This window comes from Schistocerca nitens, chromosome 6 (assembly GCF_023898315.1).
Source record: "Schistocerca nitens isolate TAMUIC-IGC-003100 chromosome 6, iqSchNite1.1, whole genome shotgun sequence".
NCBI lineage: Eukaryota > Metazoa > Arthropoda > Insecta > Orthoptera > Acrididae > Schistocerca > Schistocerca nitens.
Window position 1 is genome coordinate 737699367 of NC_064619.1, and position 24099 is coordinate 737723465.

Here is a 24099-nt window from a genome sequence, read left to right on the forward strand (position 1 = left end):
AAGATAGGTTAACTGCCAGCAAAAGCTTTCTCATCAACATTGTTTGCTTGCAGATGACAAGTTATCTGTAGTAATTAACACACAAGTGATCCAGAAAATTCATGCACACTAAATGTAAAGGTATTTACAAAAAGAAATGAGCTATTGTTTGAACTAAAGATGCACATAATTTTATAATCATTTAACAAAAATGTTCACATTACAGAGTAAATAAAAACAAAAACCCACTGATGATGACACAGTGGTGCTGAAACATGTTTGGCTACTGAGAAAAAATGGTGTTCTGCATAACTGGCATACCTCACATCCAACAAACTGTAAATTAGTTACAACCTACAGTGCATACACACTTTATTCAACATTTAACATCACTACAGATATTCAGATATGCCTGCCATAATTGGTGACGATGTGGTGCACATGAATATTGAAATTCTGCTTAACCCACTGAAGTATTGGAACACTGATGCTGTTAGTGACCTCCTAAATGGCTGTTTTCACCTCAGCAGTGGTTTTGGAGTTATTGCTGTACACCTTGTCTTTAAAATAGGCCCACAAAAATGAGTCACTAGTGTTCAGATCCGGAGAATATGGCAGCCAATCAAGGCCCATGCCAGTGGCCTCTGGATACCCCAGAGCCAGAATGCATTCCCCAAAGTGCTCCTCCAGGACATCAAACACTCTCTTGCTTCAGTGGGTTCAAGCTCTGTCTTGCATGAACAACATCTTGTTGAAATCAGGGTCACTTTGGATAATGGGGATAAAATCACCCTCCAAAACCTTCACATACCATTCAGTAGTCACCAAGTAATATTGTACAGATTAATCCATGACTGGACATATCACTCCACACAGTCACCTGTTGAGGGTGAAGATACTTCTCTATGGCAAAATTTGGATTCTCAATCCCAAAAATGCACCATTTTTGCTTATTAATGAAACCATCCAAATGAAAGTGGGCTTCATCACTAAACCAAACCATGCATGTGCATACCAATTCCCATCATTCCCCATGGCGAACTGTCCAGTTTCAACATCCTAACCAAAACCGTTCAGGAGTTACACCGATTTTGTTTCGTATAGTTCAGTAATTGTCAGCCTGTAAATGAACTGTTGAGTTTCAGAACTCTGTACTCCATATTCCAGGGAGAGGGATTGTCTGAGTTGGGGGAATGGGGGTTGGGTGTCAACTGCCTCCTCAGGGCCCCCTTCCAGATGCCTATGAGGAGAGTGCTACTGGTTTATTGTTAACAAACTGTAAAGGTTTGGTTTCTATGAATTGCTCCTCTTAGCAGTGTTGAGTCCTTCTTATCAGCTTCATGTGACTGAGTGTACTTCTACATATCTGTAGTGTTATGAGATTTGAAACCCTGCATTACAGCTATCAGTGCTTTGTTAAGAGATTCTTGATTTGGTCTTTTTCCTGATTCAGTTCCTAACCATGACCATTCTACCCATACATTACTGTACTGGTTGGTAGATAATCAAACAGATTTTTCAAAGTAATTGACTTTCTGCTCTTTCGTTATGTTTATGCCAAGCTTTACGCATAAGCAGAATATCAATCATATTAATCTGCAGAATTTTTTGATCACTTTGCCTGTGTGATGTGTTTGACATATAAGAATGGAAGTTTAAGTTCTCTAGATTTGTAGTTTTGATGTTCAAAACACCTCATTTGTGTTTCTTATGTAAATTGTTCATTATGTGCCAAATAAGGTCCCAGCACCTCTCCATGAGCCTTGTTTTATGATTCTCTGGAATTATTTAATATTTCACAGCTCTGCAGTAGAGATAATAATTTCTTGCAGCACAAGTGCCTTCGTGTTCTTTTATTTTTCAGTATATAGTTCCTACAAGATAATTAGTAATCAAATATGCAGTTCGCTGGTATCTGATGCAATTGCACTGGTTAACACTTTGAGCGGGTCATGGCAAGAGAGCAATATAATAAAAGTTAATTCCATTATTATTTAAACAAACAGTACTTAAGCTCATATTATGTAAGTTCATTTTATTGTTCTCTAATTAAACTAACATTAAACTGTAATTTTGCACATACATGCTTACCATGGTAACATGAAAACAGCTATTCTTTACATATGTACAAAGTATGCTGCAGACCCACTTGTGTTATGTAAAATGGCATGCCTGCTTGACAGTTAAGGCACCTCTCTCTCTCTCTCTCTCTCTCTCTCTCTCTCTCACACACACACACACACACACACATACACACACAAACACATCACAAATTCACTCTCTCTCATATATCTCTCTGCACAAACAAGAGAATTAACCTATCATCATTGTTTATGTTAATTTTTGTACTTAGATGTGGTAGTAAATCGGTCCATAAATTGCGAGTATTTAGCATCAATAAGGTGCAAGTTATGTGACAAAATCGTATCAAGTGGCATTAGAATTTGTTCAGTGTCGCATATTTGGTATCATTCGCAGTGCATCGCGAAAATAAATCAAGAAAACATCTCGTGTACGTGTGGAACAAAGTGTAACGGACGTCTGGCAGCGAGTGAAATGTGCCGCGCAAATCGTGAAATCATAGTACTCGAATCACTGCAGAAAGAACTGAAAGCCACCAGAGAACATGCTCTGTTGTTGGAAAACATTATTAAAAGTCTATCTGACCCATCACATAAAGAACTCGGTCAACTTCAAGAGTACAGTGAACCAAAGAAATGTGCAAAACCTAAATTTGTTTCCAGTGCATTAAAAGTTCCGTTAAGAAATCGATTTCAACATCTTATTATGGATTGTGAACTTAAAAATGTTGAAACAAGCAACTCACACCAAAACTACGAATCGGAATCGGTGGACATGAAATTTACAAAGCGCAATAAGTCAGTAAAACGTAACTGTCTCGATGTTGCAAACAAAGTGACTCCTAAAAACTTTAGTAGGCCTACAGTTTTGCTTGCTGACAGCCACGGAAGAGGAATTGCAGGAATTCTTCGTTTCCAGCAGGATCTCAATGTGACAAGTGTTGTGAAACCTGGAGCAGGTCTAAAAGAAGTTTTGAAAAACTATAAAAACAATAATCACGTGACACTAAGTGAATGCATTGTAATATTGGGCGGTGCAAAAGATGTATATAAGAACGAACTAATAGTAGCAAACAGAGTGCTAAGAGATGCGCTACGTACAACAGAGGATCAAAAAGTTATTGTTGTAGGCATTCCACACAGACATGACCTTACTGAATCTTCTTGTGTGAACAGAGAAATCCAAAAAGCAAACAGGATGTATGAAAAGATCTGCAAGACCACTTCAAATGCTTTTTTCCTCAGTATTGACGATCCTGAAAGACAGCACTTCACAACACATGGTATGCATTTAAATAAATGAGGCAAATCGCTGCTCAGTCAAAAGATCAAAATGGTAGTGGATATTGTTTCTCCTAGACGTAAGAAAAGTGATCCTATTCCACTACCACTGGTAAAGGATGCCTGCAAAGTATCTTCCCTACCATGTACTCCAGTTGCAGCAGTAACACAACATCAGGTATCACTGATTACAAAAGAATGTGCTGGGAGAGAGGAAGCTGTAACTACAGTTACAACAGGTAGAACACCTCATTCAGGAACTAAGATAACAGAAACAACAAAAGTGGCAGCATATTCAGCAACAAGTGTACCAACAGGTGATCCAGCTGTCCATTCTGCAGCAACATTTGAACTACCTACAGTGGGAACCCAGCCACTTAGATCATGCCATGAACAAGAAGATGCGAAGAGACCTCCAAGAGTAGAAGCAGTATCAAGTGTAGTGAGCAAACAGAAAACTGTACCTCCATTACGTCTAAATGATTTTTTAGTAGAAGGCAGCAAGGGGAAGAAGCCCATAAGATAAATAGTGCCAGAGATTTAATAGCCTCTCAGCAAAATAGTGCATCTGTAAAGAAAGACAGGTTTGATTTTATAATCTGTTATCTTAACATTGAAGGAGTAAGGGATAAAGAATTTATTGTCAATGACTTTGGATTAGAAAATAAGTTTGATATTTTTTGTTTAAGTGAACACTGGGCTAGTGAGAGTGAACTTACATTTATTAAATTTGATAATTATATTCTAGCCAGTAGCTACTGCAGAAAATTGCATTTAAGAGGTGGTGTGGCAATATATGTTAACAAGTCACTTAGCAGTACATTCAATAGATTAGATCTAGATTTTCTGTGTGATGAACAGAACTTTGAAGCTGCTGGTATAGTAATAGACAGTTTTAAGTTAGTTGTAATTTCCCTGTACAGGTCACCTAAGGGTATAACCAATGTATTTTTAGAAAAACTGGACCTGCTGTTACATGTACTTACAGATACTAGATGGATACATTATGATATTGTGATAGGTGGAGATGTGAATGCTGAATTCGATGTCACAACACAAAAACGTACTGTCACTGAACTCCAAAACCTACTAAGACAGTGCAACTTACATTCAGTCAATAACAAACCTACAAGAGAACATGCATGTCTTACAATATTTTTGTAAATTTTAAAACAACAGAAGAATCATGTTTTGTGACAGTATTTCCATATTCTGATCATGATTCAGTATCTTTAAATTATACAAGTAGGTTCCCTCTTGATAAGAGTTATGTAAATAAGCTTGTCCCAGAAGTTGTGGTCACTAGACCAGTCACAGATGAGAAAATTGACAGGTTTTGTACGTCCCTTTCTAACAGAGATTGGTTTGGCCTGTGTTATGATGAGACACATTATACTCTAAGCAATTATCTGCCAGCAAAGGTACTATTTGATAGGTTTCTCAAAGCATTTTTGGGACACTTTAATGACTGCATACCAATAAAGAAATGCAAAGTAACTGACAGAGTCCTAAAAGCAAAAGTTCCAAATAGACAAAATACATGGTATACAAAACAGCTGTCTACTATGAAGAATCAAGTTATGTTGTTGTACAATATTTATAAAAATCTGAAAACCAACCATGCTAAACTAGCCTATGTTAGATCTAGGAATGAGTACAAAAAAGCAATTGTGGAAGCCAAACAAGCACACAATCTCAGAAGTATTGAGAAATCCACCAATAAGTGCAAAGCAGCATGGACTCTAATAAATAGTGTCACCAAAGATAAAAGAAGTGACAAAATTAGTATCTCTCCCCAGGAATTTAATGACTTTTTTATTAAATCAGTTGAGGAAGTAGGAAGTGCTATAATTAAACCTGAAATCAGCTCGTCATAGTTACTGTCAAAAAATATTGCTAGGTCATCAACAAACACAAGTACCTTCAATTTTTCTGAGGTCTCACTTGGTTTTGTGTTAAGAATAGTGAAGCAGTTAAAATCATCAGACAGTGTAGACATATATGACCTGTCTTGTAACATGCTTAAGAAAGTAATAGACTGTATAGTGTATCCCCTAACATATTGTATAAACAAGTGTATACTGGAGGGTTTTTTCCCTCATGAGCTCAAACTGTCTAGGGTAGTTCCAGTACATAAAAAAGGAGAAAAAAATTCTGTCCCAAGTTACAGGCCAATATCCATAGTCCCAGTTTTCTCAAAAGTTCTAGAGTGCATAATTTACCAACAATTATCTGTTTACTTTGATAACATAGGATTAATAAGTGGATCACAGTATGGCTTTAGGAAAAACCTGTCAACCATTGATGCCATAGACAATGTTGTTAAATACATCCATCAAGTATTTGAAGATAAATGCTTTGCCCAAGTGACTTTTAGTGACCTAAGCAAAGCCTTTGACTGTGTAGAACATACACTACTACTCGAAGAAATGGACTTTTACGGTGTTAAAAGGTAACAGCCTTAAGCTATTAAGATCATATTTACAAAACCGTAAGCAAGCCGTCTGTGTTGGGAAATAAATGTCCAGTATAGAACAAGTTGAGGTAGGTGTTCCGCAGGGATCCGTGCTGGGCCCTTTCCTTTTCCTAATAATGATAAATGACCTGCCATCATTTATCAAATCCAGAACAGTACTCTATGCTGATGATACAACATTTCTGAACAGCAGTAATGATCTTAATAGCCTTAAAACATGTGTTACAGAGACAATTGAGCAAGCTTCACTCTGGTTTAAAGCAAATGGGTTCTTGCTTAATGAAAGCAAAACCCAGCAGATGGTATTTAGTTTAAAAGACAAGTTTCCATCAGATGATCCTAGTTGTGTTCAATTTTTGGGGGTATATTTGGATGATAAACTTTCTTGGAATCCACATATTAAGTATATTAGCGGTAAATTGTCTAGGGTAATCTATTTGTTAAGGTGATTAATGCACTGTGTACCTAAAAATTATGTTAGAGTATCTTACTACTCATTTTTCCAAAGCATCATATCCTATGGCATTATTTTATGGGGAAACTCCACTTGTGTGCATGATATACTATTGCTGCAAAAGAAAGCTATTAGGATAATTACAGGCTCACCATACAAGGCTCATTGTAAACCTTTGTTTACTCAACAAAAAATCATGACAGTAATAAACCTGTATATTTATTATGTTTTAATCTACACAAAAAAGAACTTACCTAAAGTAAAATGCAGGGCAAATATACATTGTTACAGCACTAGGACAAACAGCTCTATCTATACGCCCTACCACAGACTGTCAAAATCAGTTAACAGTTATGAACTTATGGGCCACAAATTATTTAACAAACTTCCACAAGGTATACAAAATTTACCAGAGCAACTATACAAACAAACACTTTATGACTGGTTAGTTGTAAACCCATTCTACAATGTAAAGGATTTCATGACCTGTGATATTAAACTGTAAAGTTCTTAACAATTCTGTCCTTCTATAGCATGTACTGTACTCTATTGTATTATATGTATGACTTTGTCGATTGCTGTAATGGCTTAAAGACAATAAAATTATTATTATTATTATTATTGTTCTTATTATTATCTGTTTTTTATACAGTTTCAATCATAGTTGACTTTCTTCTAAATGAGTTTTTTAATATAAAAAATAATTAATGGTATCAAAAATTGGCTTACCATTCTTCCTCCCCCATCCCGTATGGATGCCCATTCTTTTCCTCTATTCCCTCTCTGTTTACAGCTTCATTTCTAACTTTGTCTCCTTTTCTCCCCTCCCTCTCACTAGTTGTTATATGTTCTATCATCTGAACTCTATTTATCTTGTTACACAGCCATTGTATCATCTGTCAAAAAAACTGCCTCACCTCCTCACCTCATGTGTCCTTTCCTACCTCTCCCCACCTTTAGCTACCCAGGCAACTGCTCACAACAATCAACTATAGCTGAGTGGCTGCCTTTCCTCTATTTTAGATGTTATTCCATCCAGGTATTTCCATTGTTGTTATATAAGGAAGTTCGGTTAGTGGATGTAAGAAATGACAAATGTTAAATTATTTCAGTCAGCTTTAGAGAATCAACAAAGCATAATAATTATTGTTTACCAGCATTGGTTTTGTCTTTAATGAACCATCGTCCAGAAAAATCCCATCCGGACTCAGCTCCTGATTTTATTTGGTGGTATATATTTTCATGTGCTTCATTTGTTGATGCATACTGTGCTGTCTCAATATCATCTCTGGAAAAAAATATTCAACATGCATAACTGATCACATTAATATGTCAATAAAAATAATCAGTTTTGAAAATATAATGTAATTTGATAGATAAAGAAATCTCACTGAGTGGTGGCAGAAGAACACTCATACAAAGATAATGAAATTTGCAAGCTTTGAAGCCAGTGGCTCCTCTTCCTGGCAGAAGGATTGAAGGGGCAAAACATGGGATGAAGAAAAGGTGTAGGATGGGATTAGAAAGAAGACTGATCATTGGGGCTGCACCATAGAACATTTGAAAACATGAGAGCTTAAAGCTGCAAAATACAGTAATAATCAAGGCAAAAATTACTGACAAAACACTGCATGTGCTAATAAGACTGGAAGGCTAAGTTCTTCTGTACAGTATCATGATTTATGTGGGCTACGTTTCTAAGCTTAGTATTTTTGAGAAACAATTCTTTCTACATCTACACCTCAATGACTACTCTGCAATTTATTCTTAAGTGCTTATTAACATGATCAGATAAAAAAATCTACTAACCAAGGGGCAGCAGAACATATAAATAAAGATATTGAAATCTACAAACTTTTGGAGTCAGTGACTCCTTCTTCTGGCAAAAGGGTTGAAGGAACAGGAAGAAGAATAAAGGAGAATGACTGTTGAGCTATAGGTAATGGGGAGAGTTCAGAAAAGTTGCCCAGAACACCGGGTCAGTAAGTCTCTTACTGGACAGGATGAAAAGGAAAGACTGATTGTAAGAGTCTGCACTAGATGAGATTTGAAAACCTGAGAGAGTAAAAGTGGAAGATAGCATAATACACAAGGCAGAGATTACTGACAATACATGGTGAATGAGTTAATAAGAGTGTAAAGCTAAGTGCATTTTATGTGATAGAGATCAGAGATGGAGAAAAACAGTCATGCTAGAAAGTAAAATATATATAAAACTAAAAGAGAGTGAAGAAAGTAATAGTTACTCAGAAGGAATACTTAGACCAAAGAAATTATCATATATTAAGACCAGGTGAGTGACAACAACCAAGGACGTGCTGTAAAGCTAGTTCTCACCTGCGGAGTTCTGAGAAACTGCTGTTTGGGGGAAGAAGCCAGATGATACATGTGATGAAACATGCACCAAGGTCATGATTGTCAAGTTGTAAAGCAACAGGATATTGTGTGTTGCCAGTATACACCCTCTGTCTACACCCATTCATCATAACTGAGAACTTGGTAATAGTCATGTCAATGTAAAAGGCCAAACAGTGTTTACATGACAGCTGGTACACAACATTTGTTGTTTCACAGGTGTCTCTCCCTTTGATTGTATAAGTCTTGCCAGTTATAGTGCTGGTACATGTGGTGCTAGAAGGGTGCATGTGGCAAGTAGCAAGTCACAGTGGTAGGAGCCATAGGGTGAGAAAGTGGGTGCAGAGGGATCATAGGATCTGCAGAACTCCAGGCTCTTTGTTCCCTAAATAGGGATAACTCCATCATTATCCTCCCAGTAGACAAGAGATCTACTACTGTCATTCTTGATTGGTCTATGCCAACTGTCTAACACCCTTGCATACAGCATCTGCCATCAAGATGCTTCCCTGCAATACAAAGTGACCTACAGTCCCTCCTCAAAACGTGGGCCCCTCACAAGGTATAACAACTAAATTCATACAACTTCTTACCTCGTCAAAACCACACATCCCCACTTTTTACTTTATCTGTAAGGTCCACAAACCCAGTCACCCTGGCTGTCCCATAGTTTCTGGTTTCAAAGCATCCATGGAATGCACACTGAGGTGACAAAAGTAATGAGATATCTTCTAATACCATATCAGATTCAACAAGTTGTTGGAAGTTCCCTGCAGAAATATTGAGCCATTTTGCCTCTGTAGCTGTACATAACTCCAAAAATGTTGCCAATGTAGGAGTTGGTGCACGAACTGGCTACTTGATTATGTTACAGCAATGTTTGATGGGATTCATGTTGGGCACTCTGACTGGCCAAATTATCCCCTCTAATTGTCCAAAATGTTCTTCAAACCAGCCATGAACAATTGTGACCCAGTTACATGGCACATTGTTTTCCATGAAAATTCCACTGTTTTTTGAGAACATGAAATCCATTAATGGATGCACAGTGATCTTCAAGTAACCACACATAACTATTTCCACTCAACAATAGGTTCAGTTGGACCAAAGGACCCAGTCCATTCCGTGTAAATACAGTCCATACCATTATGGAGCCTCTACCAGCATGCACAGTGCCCTCTTGACAGTTTGGGTTCATAGCTTCGTGGGGTGTGCACTGCACCGAACTGTACCATCAGCTCTTACCAACTGAAATTGCAACTCATCCAACCAAGCCTCATTTTTCCAGTCATCTAGGTTTCAACTAATACGGTCATGAGCCCAGGAGAGGCACTATGTGTGATGTTGTGCTGTTAGCAAAGGCAATAGCATCAGTTGTCTAATGCTATAACCCATTAATGCCATATTTCACCACACTGACCTAATGGATGTGGTTGCCATATGTCCCACACCAATTTCTGTGGTTATTTCACAAAGTGTTGTTTGTCTGTCAGTGATGAAAACTCTGCGTAAACATTGCTGCTCTCGGTTGTTATGTGAAGACTGTTGGCCACTGCACTGTCCACAGTGAGAGGTAATGTCTGAAATTTGATATTCTTGGCATACGCTTGATAGAGTGGATCTCAGAATATTAAATTCCCTAATGATTTCTGAAATGAAATGTCTGATGCATCTAGCTCCAACTATTATTCCATATTAAAAATCTGTTAATTCCCATTGTGTGGCCATAATGATGTTGGAAGTATTTTCACATGACTCAACTGAGTACAAATAACCATTACGCCAATGCGCTGCCCTTTTACTGCATAATACTACAGCCTATGTGCATATGACTATTACATGACTTTTGTCACCTCGGTGTACACCTGCCTTAGTGATCAACACCTGCAAGCTACAGTACAGAGACTTCCCTCCTATCTTAAAGTCACCAACCATTTCTAGATCATCTGAAATGTGACTCTGTCCCACTCCAACTACACACCTAAACATAATCAGTATTGCAGTTGTAAATTGTCATAGCTGCGTTTCAAAATAACCAGAGCTCAAAGTGCTAACAGAAAGCACTGAAACTCAAATTGTCATAGGTATGGAAAGCTGACTAAGGCTGGAAATAAGTTCATCTGAAAATTTTACAAAGGACTTCATTGTGTTCAGAAAGGACAGATTAAATAGAGTAAGTGATGGAGTGTTTACTGCTGTCAGAATCAGTTTACCTTGTAATAAAATCGAAATATATAGTTCTTGTGAGTTAGTACTGATAGAGTTTATACTTGACAACTGGAATAAATTAATATTTGGTTCCTTTTACCAACCCTCTGACTCAGATGATACAGTTCGCAAACAGTTCAAAGAAAGCTTGAGTCTCATTTCAAATAGTTACCCCACTCATACAGGTATAGTTTGGTGGTGACTTCAATCTACCCTCAATATGTTGGCAAAAATACACATTTAAAGTTGGAGGTAGGCATAAAATGTCATCTGAAATCATTCTGAATGGGTTCTCAGAAAATAATTTTGAACAGGAGCGCACTTGAAATTCAAATGTTTGTGAAAACATAATTCACGTCTTAGCAACAAGTATTTGTGAACAAATAGGGAGCAGCATTATGGACAGAGGGATTAGTGACCACAAGATTTTGTAGCATGACTAAACACCTTAACATCTGAAACTACCAAAAATAAATGTAAAATACATCTATTTAAAAAAGCATATAAAAAAGTTGTTTGAGGCCTTTCTGAAAGACAGACTCCACTCCTTTCCCTCTGAATATGTAAGTGTAGACCAGATGCAGTTTACCTTCAAAGAAATAGTACCAATAGCGATTGAGAGGCAAACAGCAAATAAAATAACAGAGATAGTACTGATACCCATGGAACACAACAGGTCAGAAGACATGAAATGTGTTCTCAGTTGTGAATATGGACAACCATCAGTTGTATAATGGAAAGACGATGATCAAAATTTGTGCTGTACCAGGAATCAAACCTGGATTTCCTGCCTGTCACAAGTGGTTGCCCAACCATTAGGTTATCCCAGCATGACTCATTACTAGATCTAAACTTCCATATGTCATCAACAGTGTGTCTACAACCTGTACTTGTATATCCATTATGTATATTCCCATACAGGGGGAGGGGGTGACATTTTACTTCAAAGTTGCTTGCTCAGTGTCAGCAGATAAATACAAAATTACAGTTATTGTGTTATTATTATGCATGCATCTCCAAAGGAACATTGCATCCTAATTTTGAGTAACGTGCACTACAACATCCAATTTATCTGCCGATACCAAGCAAGTGACCTTCAAGTGGTGTGTCTCCCCTGTACAATTATATGCGTAATGGATGTATGAGTTTAGGTTGTAGAAACATAGTTGAGAACATATGGAAGTTTGAGTCTGGCTGTGAGTCTTGCTCGGATAGCCTACCGGTGAGGCAGCTGCTACGATAAATGAGAAACATGGGTTTGATTCCCGGGTCGAGTTGTTCGGGGGAAGGAGGCCAGACAGCGAGGTCATTGATCGATTCGGACTAGGGAAGGATGGGGCAGTAAGTCAGCTGTGCCTTTTCAAAGGAACTGTCCTGGCATTTGCCTGGAGTGATTTAGGGAAATCACGGGAAACCTAAATCGGGATAGCCGGACACGGGATTGAACTGTCATCCTCCCGAATGTGAGTCCAGTGTGCTAGCCACTGTGCCACCTCCCCCAGTTGGTTTGAGTCTTGTTTCTGTACTAATTTTCATTGTTGTCATTCCATTCTACAGCTGATGGTAGTCTACATTCAGAACTATGAATACATTTAATGTATTTCATAATGGCTTTAGTCACCACAGTTCTTGTTCCTTCAGACATCCATACAGGTCTGAAGGAACACTGCATCATAATTTGGAATAACATAGGGAGTGCAATATCACATAGGTCAGAACATTGTTGCAGAAGCAACAAAAGAGACATGCCAAATTTAAAACAATGCAAAACCATCAAGACTGGCAAAGTGCTACACAAGCTCAAAATTTAGCAAGAACTGCAATGAGAGATGCTTTTAATACTTTCCACAAAGCAACTCTGTCTTGAAATCTGGCATAAAATCCAAAGAGTCTCCGGTCATGTGTAAAGTACACCAGTGGAAAGACACAATCGATACCTTCACCATGTGATAGCAATGGTGATTTTACTGATGCCTGTGCCACTAAAGTGGAGTTACTTTATATGGTTTCCTGAAATTCCTTAACCATAGAAGGCTAGGTAAATGTTCCAAAATATGAATCAAGAATAACTGCTAACATGAGTAACTTAAACAATATTAGAGAAGGAAAGTTGCCACCCACCGAATAGAGAAAATGCGGAGCGGCAATAGGCCTATCGTGATGTGCCTGTCTGCGACTCAGCATCTCTGCTGTATGGTGAGTGGCAACTTTCCTTCTCTAATATTGTTACATTCCATCCTGGATTTTCCATTGTTTGATGAGTAACTTAAAAGTAGAAATCCTAAGTGTGGCAAAGCAACTTAAATCACTTAATAAAGGTGAGGCCTCCAGTTCCAATTGCATACCAGTCAGGTTTCTCTCAGAGTATGCCGATACAATAACTCCATAGGTTGCAATTATATATAACTAGTCAGTCATTGAAAGATCTGTACTTAAAGACTGGAAAGTTGTGTAAGTGACACAATATCCGAGATAGGACTGATACCAATGGAGGACATCGAAGAAGTTCACCGGACATAGTTACCTCGTCAGCCTAGTTCGAGAGCAGATTTCCTGGGCCATAACATCCAGTCCTGATACTGCTGATCCCTCCAAAACACAACTTAGTAGTACAACTCTTGTCACTCAGTATTGTACGGGACTTGAAAGTATTAATGAGCTTTCTTGCATGGCTATCTTTACAAAAAAATCATTCCCTGAAATTAGGTTTGTTCTGTTTCACATTTTGCCCACCACACCTAGAATAGCTTTTTGTTGCCCTCCAATCTCTGCAATATCCTTGTCAGATCCTGTGCTTCTTCTGCACCCATTTCCCTACCCTACTGCTTGTATCACTGTGATCGTCCCCATTGTAGACTTGCACCTCACACCCTTCTATCACCCCCTGTACCAGACCTGTAACTGGCAAAATATATACAATCAAAGGGAGAGAACCCTGTGAAACAAGAAGTCATGTACCAGCTGTCATGTAAACACTGTTTGACCTTTTACATTAGCATGACTACCACCAAGTTACCAGTTAGGATGAATGGGCATAGGCAGAGGGTGTATACTGGCAACACACAATATCCTGTTGCTCTACAACATGACAATCATGACCTTGGTGCACGTTTCATCACATGTACCATCTGGAATTTTCCCCCAGACACCAGTTTCTCAGAACTCCACAGGTGAGAACCGGCATTACAGCACGTCCTCGGTAGTCGTCACCCACCTGCCCTTAATTTACATTAATTTCTTTGGTCTAATAATGGAAAATCCAGAATGGAATGTAACAGTATTGTGAAAAGGAAAGTTGCTACTCACCATATAGCGGAGATGCTGAGTCTCAGATAGGCATAACAAAAAGACTGTCACAAATATAGCTTTTGGCCAATAAGGCCTTCATCACAATTAGGTGACAAACACACACATACATGTTCATGCAAACACAACATACACATCACTGCAGTCTCAAGCAACTCTGCAGTCTCATGCAACTGTGGAAACAGTGCGAGCAGCAGCACCACTGCATGATGGGAATGGCAATAGGGTGGGTTAAGCAGCAGTCTGGGGTGGGGAGAGGGAGAGATAGTAGGGTAGGGTTGTAGACAGTGACATGCTGTTGGGAGGCATGCAGGGATGAGGTGGAAAGAGGGTAGGGCAGCTATCTGCAGTTGGGAGGTTAGACTGAGGGCAGTGGACAGATGAGGGATGGGGGGTGGGGGGGCAGTGGGGCAGCAGAAAAGGAGAGAAGTAAAAAGAATGGGTGTGATGGGGAATGAGGGCTGTACAGTGCCGGAATGGGAACAGAGATGGGGTTGGATGGGAGCGGACAATGACGAATGAAGGTTGAGGCCAGAAGAATTATGGGAACATAGGATCTATTTCAGGGAAAGTTCCTGTCTGTGCAGTTCAGAAAAGCTGGTCATGGTGGGCAAGACCCATATGGCACAGGCTGTGAAGCAGTCACTGAAATGAAGGATGCCATGTTTCGCCGTGTGCTCGGCAACATGGCAGTCCACTTTTTTTCTTGGCTACAGTTTGTCAGTGGCCATTGTTGCAGACTGTCTGCTTGTTGGTTTCCATGCTCACATAGAATGCAGCGCAGTGGTTGCAGCTTAGCTTGTTGATCACATGACTGGTTTCACAGGTAGCCCTGTGTTTGATGGGATAGGTGATGTTTGTAACCAGACTGGAGTAGGTGGTGGTGGGAGGATGGATAGGACAGGTCTAGCATCAGGGTCTACTTCAGGGATGTGAGCCATGAGGTAAGTGGTTGGGAGCAGGAGTTGTGTAGGGATGGACGAGTAAATTGTGCAGGTTCGGTGGACAGTGGAATACCACTGTGGGAGGGGTGGGAAGTATGGTGGGCAGGACAATTTTCATTTTAGGGCATGACAAGAGGCAGTTGAAACCCTGGCTGAGAATGTAATTCAGTTGCTCCAGTCCTGGGTGACATTGACATATGAGGGGAATGCTCCTCTGGAGACTGGAAAGATAGGGCATGGGAGATTTGTTTTACAATAAGCTTGGGAGATAATTATGGCTTCTGAAGGCTTCAGTGAGACCGTCAGTATATTTCAAGAGGGACTGCTTGTCACTACAGATTTCATGACCGTGGGTGGCTAGGCTGTATGGAAGAGACTTCTTGGTATGGAAACAGTGGCAGCTGTCAAAGTGGAGGTATTACTGGTGGTTAGTAGGTCTGATATGATGGAGGTCCTGATGTAGCCATCTTTGAGGTGGGATCAACATCCAGTTAATATGGCTTGTTGGCTTGAGCAGGAATAGGTGAAGCTAATGGGGGAGAAGTAATTGAGGTCCTGCAGGAATGTGGATAGGGTGCCCTCACCCTCTATCCAAATCGCAAAAATGTCATAGATGAATCTCAGCCAGGTGTTTAGGAATGATTCCATGAAGAGGGTGGCATTAAATGGTGCCATAGCCAAATTCTGGATTTGTTTGTAGGTAATGCCTGCAAAGGAGAAGTAATTGTGGGTGATGATTTAGTTGTTCATGGGACTATGAAGGAGGTTGTTGCTTTGGAACCTGTCAGTTAGGAAAGGTAGTGTTTGATAGCAGTAAGGACATGGTCATTAGGGTTGTTAGTGTAAAGGGAGGTGGCATATATAGTGATGAGCAGGACACCATGCAATAAAGGGACAGGAATCGTGCAGAGTCTGCAGAGGAAATGGTTGGTATCTTTTATATAGGAGGGTAGATTCTGAGTAATAATATGTTGAACATGTTGGTCTATGAGAGCAGAGATTCTCTCAGTGGGGCACAGTTCAAAAATGGTTCAAATGGCTCTGAGCACTATGGGACTCAAAATCTGTGGTCATAAGTCCCCTAGAACTTAGAACTACTTAAACTTAACTAACCTAAGGACATCACACACATCCATGCCCGAGGCAGGATTCAAACCTGCGACCGTAGCATTCGCGCTGTTCCTGACTGAGTGCCTACAACTGCTAGACCACTGCGGCCGGCAGTGGGGCACAGTAACCAGCCACAATAGGGCATCGTGGGTGGTTGGCTTTATGGACTTTAGGAAACATGTAGAAGGTAGGAGAACAGGGAGTGATAGGGGTAAGCAGAGGGATGGACTCTGGGGAGAGGTTCGGGATGGGCCTAAGAATTTGAGAAGTGACTGGACATCCTCTGGATTTCTGGAATGAGGTCACTGTGCCAAGGATGCAGGTGGCAGAGTCCTTCTGCCAGATAATCATCACAGTTCAAAACAACAGTGGTGGAGCCTTTACCCACAAGTTGTATAGTAAGATCAGGATCTGTTTTAGATGGTGGACTGTGGTTCTTTCTGAGGATGTAATGTTAGTTTCCATGTTGAGGGATTTGGGGAATGATGGTGAGGCAAGGTTCGAGGTTAAGAAATTCAGGAAAGTTAACAGGGGGTGATTTGGGGGCAATGGTGGTGGATCATGGGTGGATGGAGGAGTGAAGTGAGCTATGCATGGTTCAGCATTGGTCTTTGGTTCAGTCTGATTGCTAGGGTTGGTGGCAGAAAAGTGTCGTCACTGTAGAGACTGGGAGAAGGAGAGAAGGTGTTTAACAAGTTCTACATGATTGAATTTGGGAGTGTGGCAATAGGTGAGGCCTATGGAAAAGACTGATATTTCTGTGGGGCTAAGACTTCTTTCCCTGTTGTGTATCCTATGTTCCCATAACCCTCCGGGCCTCAACCTTTGTTAGTCATTGTCCTCTCCCACTAGCCCCTTCTCTGTTCCCAACTCAGCACTACACAGCCCTCATTTCCACATCACACACATTCTTTTTTACTTCTCCCCTTTTCCAATATCCCTCTCACCCCTCCCCACCTCTCCACTGTCCACCGTCTAACATCCCGACTGCACATAGCTGCTGTATGCTCTTTCCACTTCATCCCTGCATGCTCCGCAACAGCACGCCTCTGACTGCCAACCCTACCCTACCATTCCTCACCCCACCCTTCTCCTTACCTCCATCCAGTCACCATTCCCTTCATGCCCTAGTGTTGCTGCTCACTGTGTGGCCTCAGTTGCCTGAGACTGCAGTCATGTGTGTGAGTTGTGTTTGCATGAGTGTGTATGTGCATGTTTGTTGTCTAATTGTGATGAAGGCCTTACTGACCAAAAGCTATATTTGTGAGAGTCTTTTTTTTTGTGCCTATCTGTGAACCAGCATCTCTGCTATACTGTGAGTAGCAACTTTCCTTTTCACAATATTGTTTCTTTGTTCTACATATTTCTTCTGTGTAACTATTGCTTTCTTCACTCTCTTTTAGTTTTCTATATATTTTACTTTCTGATATGACTATTTTTCGCCATCCCTCATACTACCACATACAATTCACTTAGCTTTCCACTTTTATTAACTCATGCACAATGTTTTGTCAGTAATCTCTGCCTTGTGTATCATGCTATCTGCCACCATTACGCTCTCAGATTTTCGAATCTTGTCCAGTGCAGACTCCTACAGTCAGTCTTTCCTTTTCACCTTGTCCATTAAGTCTCACCTGACCCTGGGTTCTGGGCAACTTTTCCAAACTCTTCCCATATACTGTGGCTCAGCTGTCTTTTTCCTTTATTCCTATTCATTTCCCTTCAACCATTTTGCCAGAAGGAGGAGTGATTGGCTCCAAAATCTTGCACATTTCAATATCTTTATACATCTGTTCTCCTGCTGCCACTTGGTAAATAAATTTTTTTGTATCTGAACATGTTAATAAACACTTAAGAGTGAATTGCAGCATAGTCATTTAGATGTAGAAAGAAATGTTTCTCAAAAATACTAAGCTGAGGCACATACCCAACATAAATCATGATACCATCTCCAAATTATACTTGCAAAACAGATCAGCTACAAGAATAAATAGTGGAAAATAAAAAAATAGCTATTTTACTGCAAAGCAAAGGTTATACATTTGCTTACTGAAGAATTAATATATCTAGACAGATTCTTCAGCCAGTACAAAAAATTATGGAAATGTATCTTAAGACAACATTATGAATAAATTCACAATTTTAGACTAATGTTCCAACAGTGTCACATGTAAATGAGAGTGCTGGATTTCTTGACATTATGTGTACAGGCATGAGACATATCAGATAATTAAAATGTAAGTATGTAGCAGAATCAACATCTCAATCTTTAACAGCTAAAACAGATAACTAAAAGCAAAATGTGTACAGCTTAAAAGCAGGAGTCAAGACACTCTGGTCACCAGGCAATGAGGACTGATGAATTTGAACATGATGCTGCAGATTCTTCGATGTTGGTGTCAGGACCCCTGGTGTCACTGCCTGGATTTAATAAATGATTTCCCCTCATAAATCTTCCAAGTTGTGTGGTTTGTTCCTGTAGACCTTGCCTTTTAGGCCACCCCATAGGAAAATGTCAGGTAATGTTAAATCAGGTGGTCTTTTGAAATCACTCTGTTGGGGAAAAATGATTCAACCTCAAACACGGTCACTCAAGATGTGTGGCACATGGCACTATCCTCATGGTACCAACTGAGGCTAAGTCCTTCATTGTCCAACTGGTTCACAAATTGCTGAAAACATTTTGATGTAAACTACACTTTTGTAGTAGACAAAAAACACACTGTGATATTGGACAGAACATACCAGTCTTTTGTGAATGCATGGGTTGCTCCACCAGTGCATGTGGATTTTCATTACACCACAAATATGTATTTTGAGAGTAGAGAGAGGTGGAACCATGCAAATCACTGAACCACATGTGCTGCAGTATTTCTGACCCATGAGCAATAAATTGCTGAAACCAGTGGCAAAACATAATGCACTTGTCTTCAGCATTGAAATTCAGTTCATGAACAACTGTAGCCTTGTATGGATAAATATCAGATTTTCTTCACAGCTCTCTCAATGTGCTCCATGACATTCCACATTCCTGAGATAAACATCAAACAGACTTGCAGGAGAGACCAACAATCACTGTTTCATGCCAACAGCCCCCATCATGACGATACAACACCATTACACTGCTCCCCATCTCATTCAATAATTCTTGTATGCACCATTTAGATGGTATATGGTGGTCATTACATGATTCAACAAACATTCGCTGACATGTCTTAATGGAACCAGTAATCAATGTAATGTTAATGAACAAAGTAAGAGCATATGGACTATCAGACCAATTGTGTGATTGGACTGAAGAGTTCCTAGATAACAGAACACAGCATGTCATTCTCAATGGAGAGAAGTCTTCCAAAGAAAGAGTGATTTCAGGTGTGCCACAGGGGAGTGTCATAGGACCATTGCTATTCACAGTATACATAAATGAGCTTGTGGATGACATCGGAAGTTCACTGAGGCTTTTTGCAGATGATGCTGTGGTGTATCAAGAGCTTGTAACAATGAAAAATTGTACTGAAATGCAAGAGGATCTGCAGCGAATTGACGCATGGTGCAGGGAATGGCAATTGAATCTCAATGTAGACAAGTGTAATGTGCTGCGAATACATAGAAAGATAGATCCCTTATCATTTAGCTACAAAATAGCAGGTCAGCAACTGGAAGCAGTTAATTACATAAATTATCTGGGAGTACGCATTAGGAGTGATTTAAAATGGAATGATCATATAAAGTTGATCGTTCGTAAAGCAGATGCCACACTGAGATTCATTGGAAGAATCCTAAGGAAATGCAATCTGAAAACAAAGGAAGTAGGTTACAGTATGCTTGTTCACCCACTGCCTGAATACTGCTCAGCAGTGTGGGATCCGTACCAGATAGGGTTGATAGAAGAGATAGAGAATATCCAACGGAGAGCAGTACGCTTCATTACAGGATCATTTAGTAATTGCAAAAGTGTTACAGAGATGATAGATAAACTCCAGTGGAAGACTCTGCAGGAGAGACGCTCAGTAGCTCGGTATGGGCTTTTGTTAAAGTTTCGAGAACATACCTTCACCGAAGAGTCAAGCAGTATATTGCTCCCTCCTACGTATATCTCGCGAAGAGACCATGAGGATAAAATCAGAGAGATTAGAGCCCACACAGAAGCATACCAACAATCCTTCTTTCCACGAACAATACGAGACTGGAATAGAAGGGAGAACCGATAGAGGTACTCAAGGTACCCTCCGCCACACACCATCATGTGGCTTGCGGAGTATGGATGTAGATGTAGAATCCAATATTGTTTCACAAGAAACGTTCTCTTTGACAGGATATTGATACATTGTCACTAAACATTGAACACTGAGCTCCTGGCAAAGCAATGTAAGGAAACACACTGTTGTGCCAGACGATTTTGCAGTTGCAGTTGCTGTTATGGCGTAAAGTCAAGCACCGGTACACCAGTCAGGAACAAGAGAGCAGAGAGGGGTGTGAAGAAGACATCAGCCAGTTGCACATTGACCGACCTCTCCTCAGGACAACAATGCGACAGCAGTGTCCCCTATGCGAAGAAAACATAAGTGCCATGCCCGATTGGCCACAGCCCAGAAGCTTCAAGACTAGCGAGCTCAATAGAAGTGTCAACTATATTACTCCACTTGTATTAGGAATTGTATTTACTGAAGAATTTCTCATTTTACATGTCGCTCTTTGCTTGCAACATATCTATGTACTTCTCAAAGTTAAGTATTGTCATTTGTCTTACTGTAATAAAAACTCATTAATCTGATTTGTTTGAATGTTGTCTAGCAATCAGAGAAAGCAGGTTTCCTAAATTTCCCATAATTGACTACTAGGCAGGATTCAACAGTTGCCTAGTCAAACATCACAATTACATGGCGGAATTTCTGCGGCATTACTACAAATGATTGTGGAGCCCCTTTCAAGTGGGGCACCTTGTATTTTAGCTTGTAAGTATTTTTACCACCATGAACTATGGAAATTGCCAAGGAGAGGTGGCTTGCATACTGTGGTGATGTAGATAGCTGTATTGTAGGTGCGGGTGCAACCACAATGGAGAGGTATATGTGGAGAGATCAGACTAACCCACAGTTCCTGAAGAGAGCAGCAGCCTTTTCAGTAGCTGAAAGCAAGTATAAACTATAGTGGTTTTTTTTTACCAAGCACATACAACTCTACTGTATGGCATCTCCCTAGGTAAAATAGTCTACTATTTGGATGCCCAGAACAACTCAGGAGCACATTGTCATCTGTAAAAACAAAACTGGCATGTTATGGGCCATAGTGTGAAATGTTAGATCCTGTAATTGTGTGAGTAGTTCAGAGGAGTGGATAGGTGAAAGTTAAATATTGTGGGAATTAGCTAAATATGGTGGTAGGAAGAACTGGACTTCAGGTCAGGTGGGTAGAGGGTTATCAACACATAATCAGATAGGGAAAATGCATGAGCAGGCCTAGTAATGGATAAGAAAATGGGACTGTGGGGAAGCTGCTATGAAGAACATAGTTGATGCTTTATCAGAGCCAAGATAGGCACTAATCCAACACCTATCACAGCTGTACAAGTCAATGAAAATTTATTTGTGATGGGTGTCTAGAGTTCAGCAGTAGGAAAAGGAAGAGAAGAAAAAATAGCAGAACAACATGGACTGAAGTAAAGGAATGAATGAGAAAACAACCTGGTAGAATATTGCACAGAGCATAATTTAGTCATCACTAACATTTGGTTTAAGATTCATGAAGGAAGTTATACGTGGAAGAGATCTGGGGACACCAGAAGGCTTTGGATTGATTACATAATGGTAAGACATATTTTGAGGGCAGATTTTAAACTATAAGACATTTCCAGAGGCAGATGCTGACTCTGACCATAATTTATTGGTTATATACTCCAGATTCAAACTCAACAAATTTGAAAATGGTGGGAAACTAAGGAGATAGGATCTGGATAAACTGAGGTAACCAGAGATTGTTGATAATTTTAGAGGGAACATTGCCGGCCGCGGTGGTCTAGCGGTTCTGGCGCTGCAGTCTGGAACCGCGGGACTGCTACGGTCGCAGGTTCGAATCCTGCCTCGGGCATGGGTGTGTGTGATGTCCTTAGGTTAGTTAGGTTTAAGTAGTTCTAAGTTCTAGGGGACTTATGACCTAAGATGTTGAGTCCCATAGTGCTCAGAGCCATTTGAACCATTTTTAGAGGGAACATTAGATACCATTGGACTACAACAATAGCAGATAAATGGGGAGCTTAGATAGAGGAAATGGGGAGGGCAGCAAAGGACAACATCTGCAAAAAAGCAAGACCTAGTAGAAATCCTAGGATGACACCAGAGATATTGACTTTAATTCATGAAAGAAGGAAATACAAACATGCAGCAAATGAAGTAGGCAATAGGGAATGCAGAATGAGTTTGACAGAAAGTGCAAAATGATTGAGTAGGAGTGTCTGGAGGACAAATGTAATGCTGTAGAAGCATGCACAGACCTTTGGGTACAGATGTATGCATATCAGGATTTCAAATGGCAAGCAAGGAAAGGAAAGCTGAAAGTTGGAAGGAACATACAGAGGGTATATATAAGGGTAACTAACTGGCAAATGATATTTTAGAAAGAGAAGAGAAGTTGAAGATGAGATGAGAGAAGATCTTGATGGAACACTGAAAGTCTTAAGTGAAAACAAGTTCACTGATAATGGATGAAATTCCCTTAGAAAACGTGAGATCTGTAGAAGAGCCAGCCAAAACAAAATTTTTCCACCTGGTGTGTAAGATATATGAGACTGACAAAATATCCTCAGATTTCCACTTTCAAAGAAGGCAGGTGCTCACAGGTGTGAGTATTACCAAATTTCAATAAGTCATGCAAAATATTTATAACATTTGTGGATTTACAGAAAGTATTTGACAAGAGTGATCTGACTACACTCTTTGAAATTCTGAAGCTGACAGGGACAAAATGCAGAGAGAAAAAGGTTATTTACAGGTTGTACAGAAACTAAACCACAGTTACAAGAGTAAAAGACTTGAAAGGGGAACAGTGGTTCAGAAGAGAATGAGACCGATTTGTAGCCTATCTCTGATATTCAGTCTTTGAAATGAGTAATCAGTGCAGAAAAGAAACAAAAACTTTGAAAAAAGGGAATTAACGTTCAGGGAGAACAGATTAAACTTTTTAGTTTGCTGATGACATTGTCATTCTGTCATGATATGACAAAGGGTTTGGAAGGATATATGAATGGGGTGGATAATGTTTTCAAAAGAAATTGGAAGACAAATGTCAACAAAAGTAAAATAATGGTAGTGGAATGTAGTCAAATAGTAGGGTGGTGGACAGTGAGGTGCTGCTGCGGAGTGCGAAGGGACAAGGTGGAGAGAGAGGTCAGGGCAGATGTGTGCAGTCAGGCGATTAGACAGTGGGAGGGTTGCAGATTCATAGATTTGGAGAAGGCTTTTATCATATGATATGATAGATTTGGAGAAGGCTTTTATAATATGGTATGGAATAAAATGTTCCTCGTTCTCAGGCAATATGTTGTCAGGTACAGGAGCGGAGGGGTAATCCATTTTCTTAATATGAATATGTGAAGCAGAGTGAAATAGTCAGCACTGACTGCAAAATCAGGAAAGGCGATAGGCAACACTGATGAGTGGCACCACTGATATTGAGTCTACAAATAGAAGAGGCAATGAGGGAACTGGAAACTGTCTCTATATGGGAAGTCTTTGCCTGAGAGAGTACAAATCAGAATTATATGGATTACTGATTACATAGCAGTACTTGCCAAAGATAATTGGCAACTGAGTCAGGTGGTAGACTGAGTGCTAGCTTGTGATTATAATTTGCACATAAACAAAAAAGGAACTGAAACAATGGTGGGCACAGCAGGTCAAATTTTAAACT

General features: G+C 39.8%; 1 protein-coding gene across 1 annotated transcript in view; it reads right to left on the bottom strand.

Annotated features, from left to right (window-relative positions):
• LOC126262786 (trehalase-like) overlaps window positions 1–24099 on the bottom strand; it is a 366709-nt gene that overhangs the window by 179223 nt on the left and 163387 nt on the right. The window contains exon 3 of the mRNA XM_049959607.1: window positions 7426–7559. Within this exon, the coding sequence (XP_049815564.1) occupies window positions 7426–7559 (134 nt within the window). The remainder of the gene's footprint in view (window positions 1–7425; window positions 7560–24099) is intronic.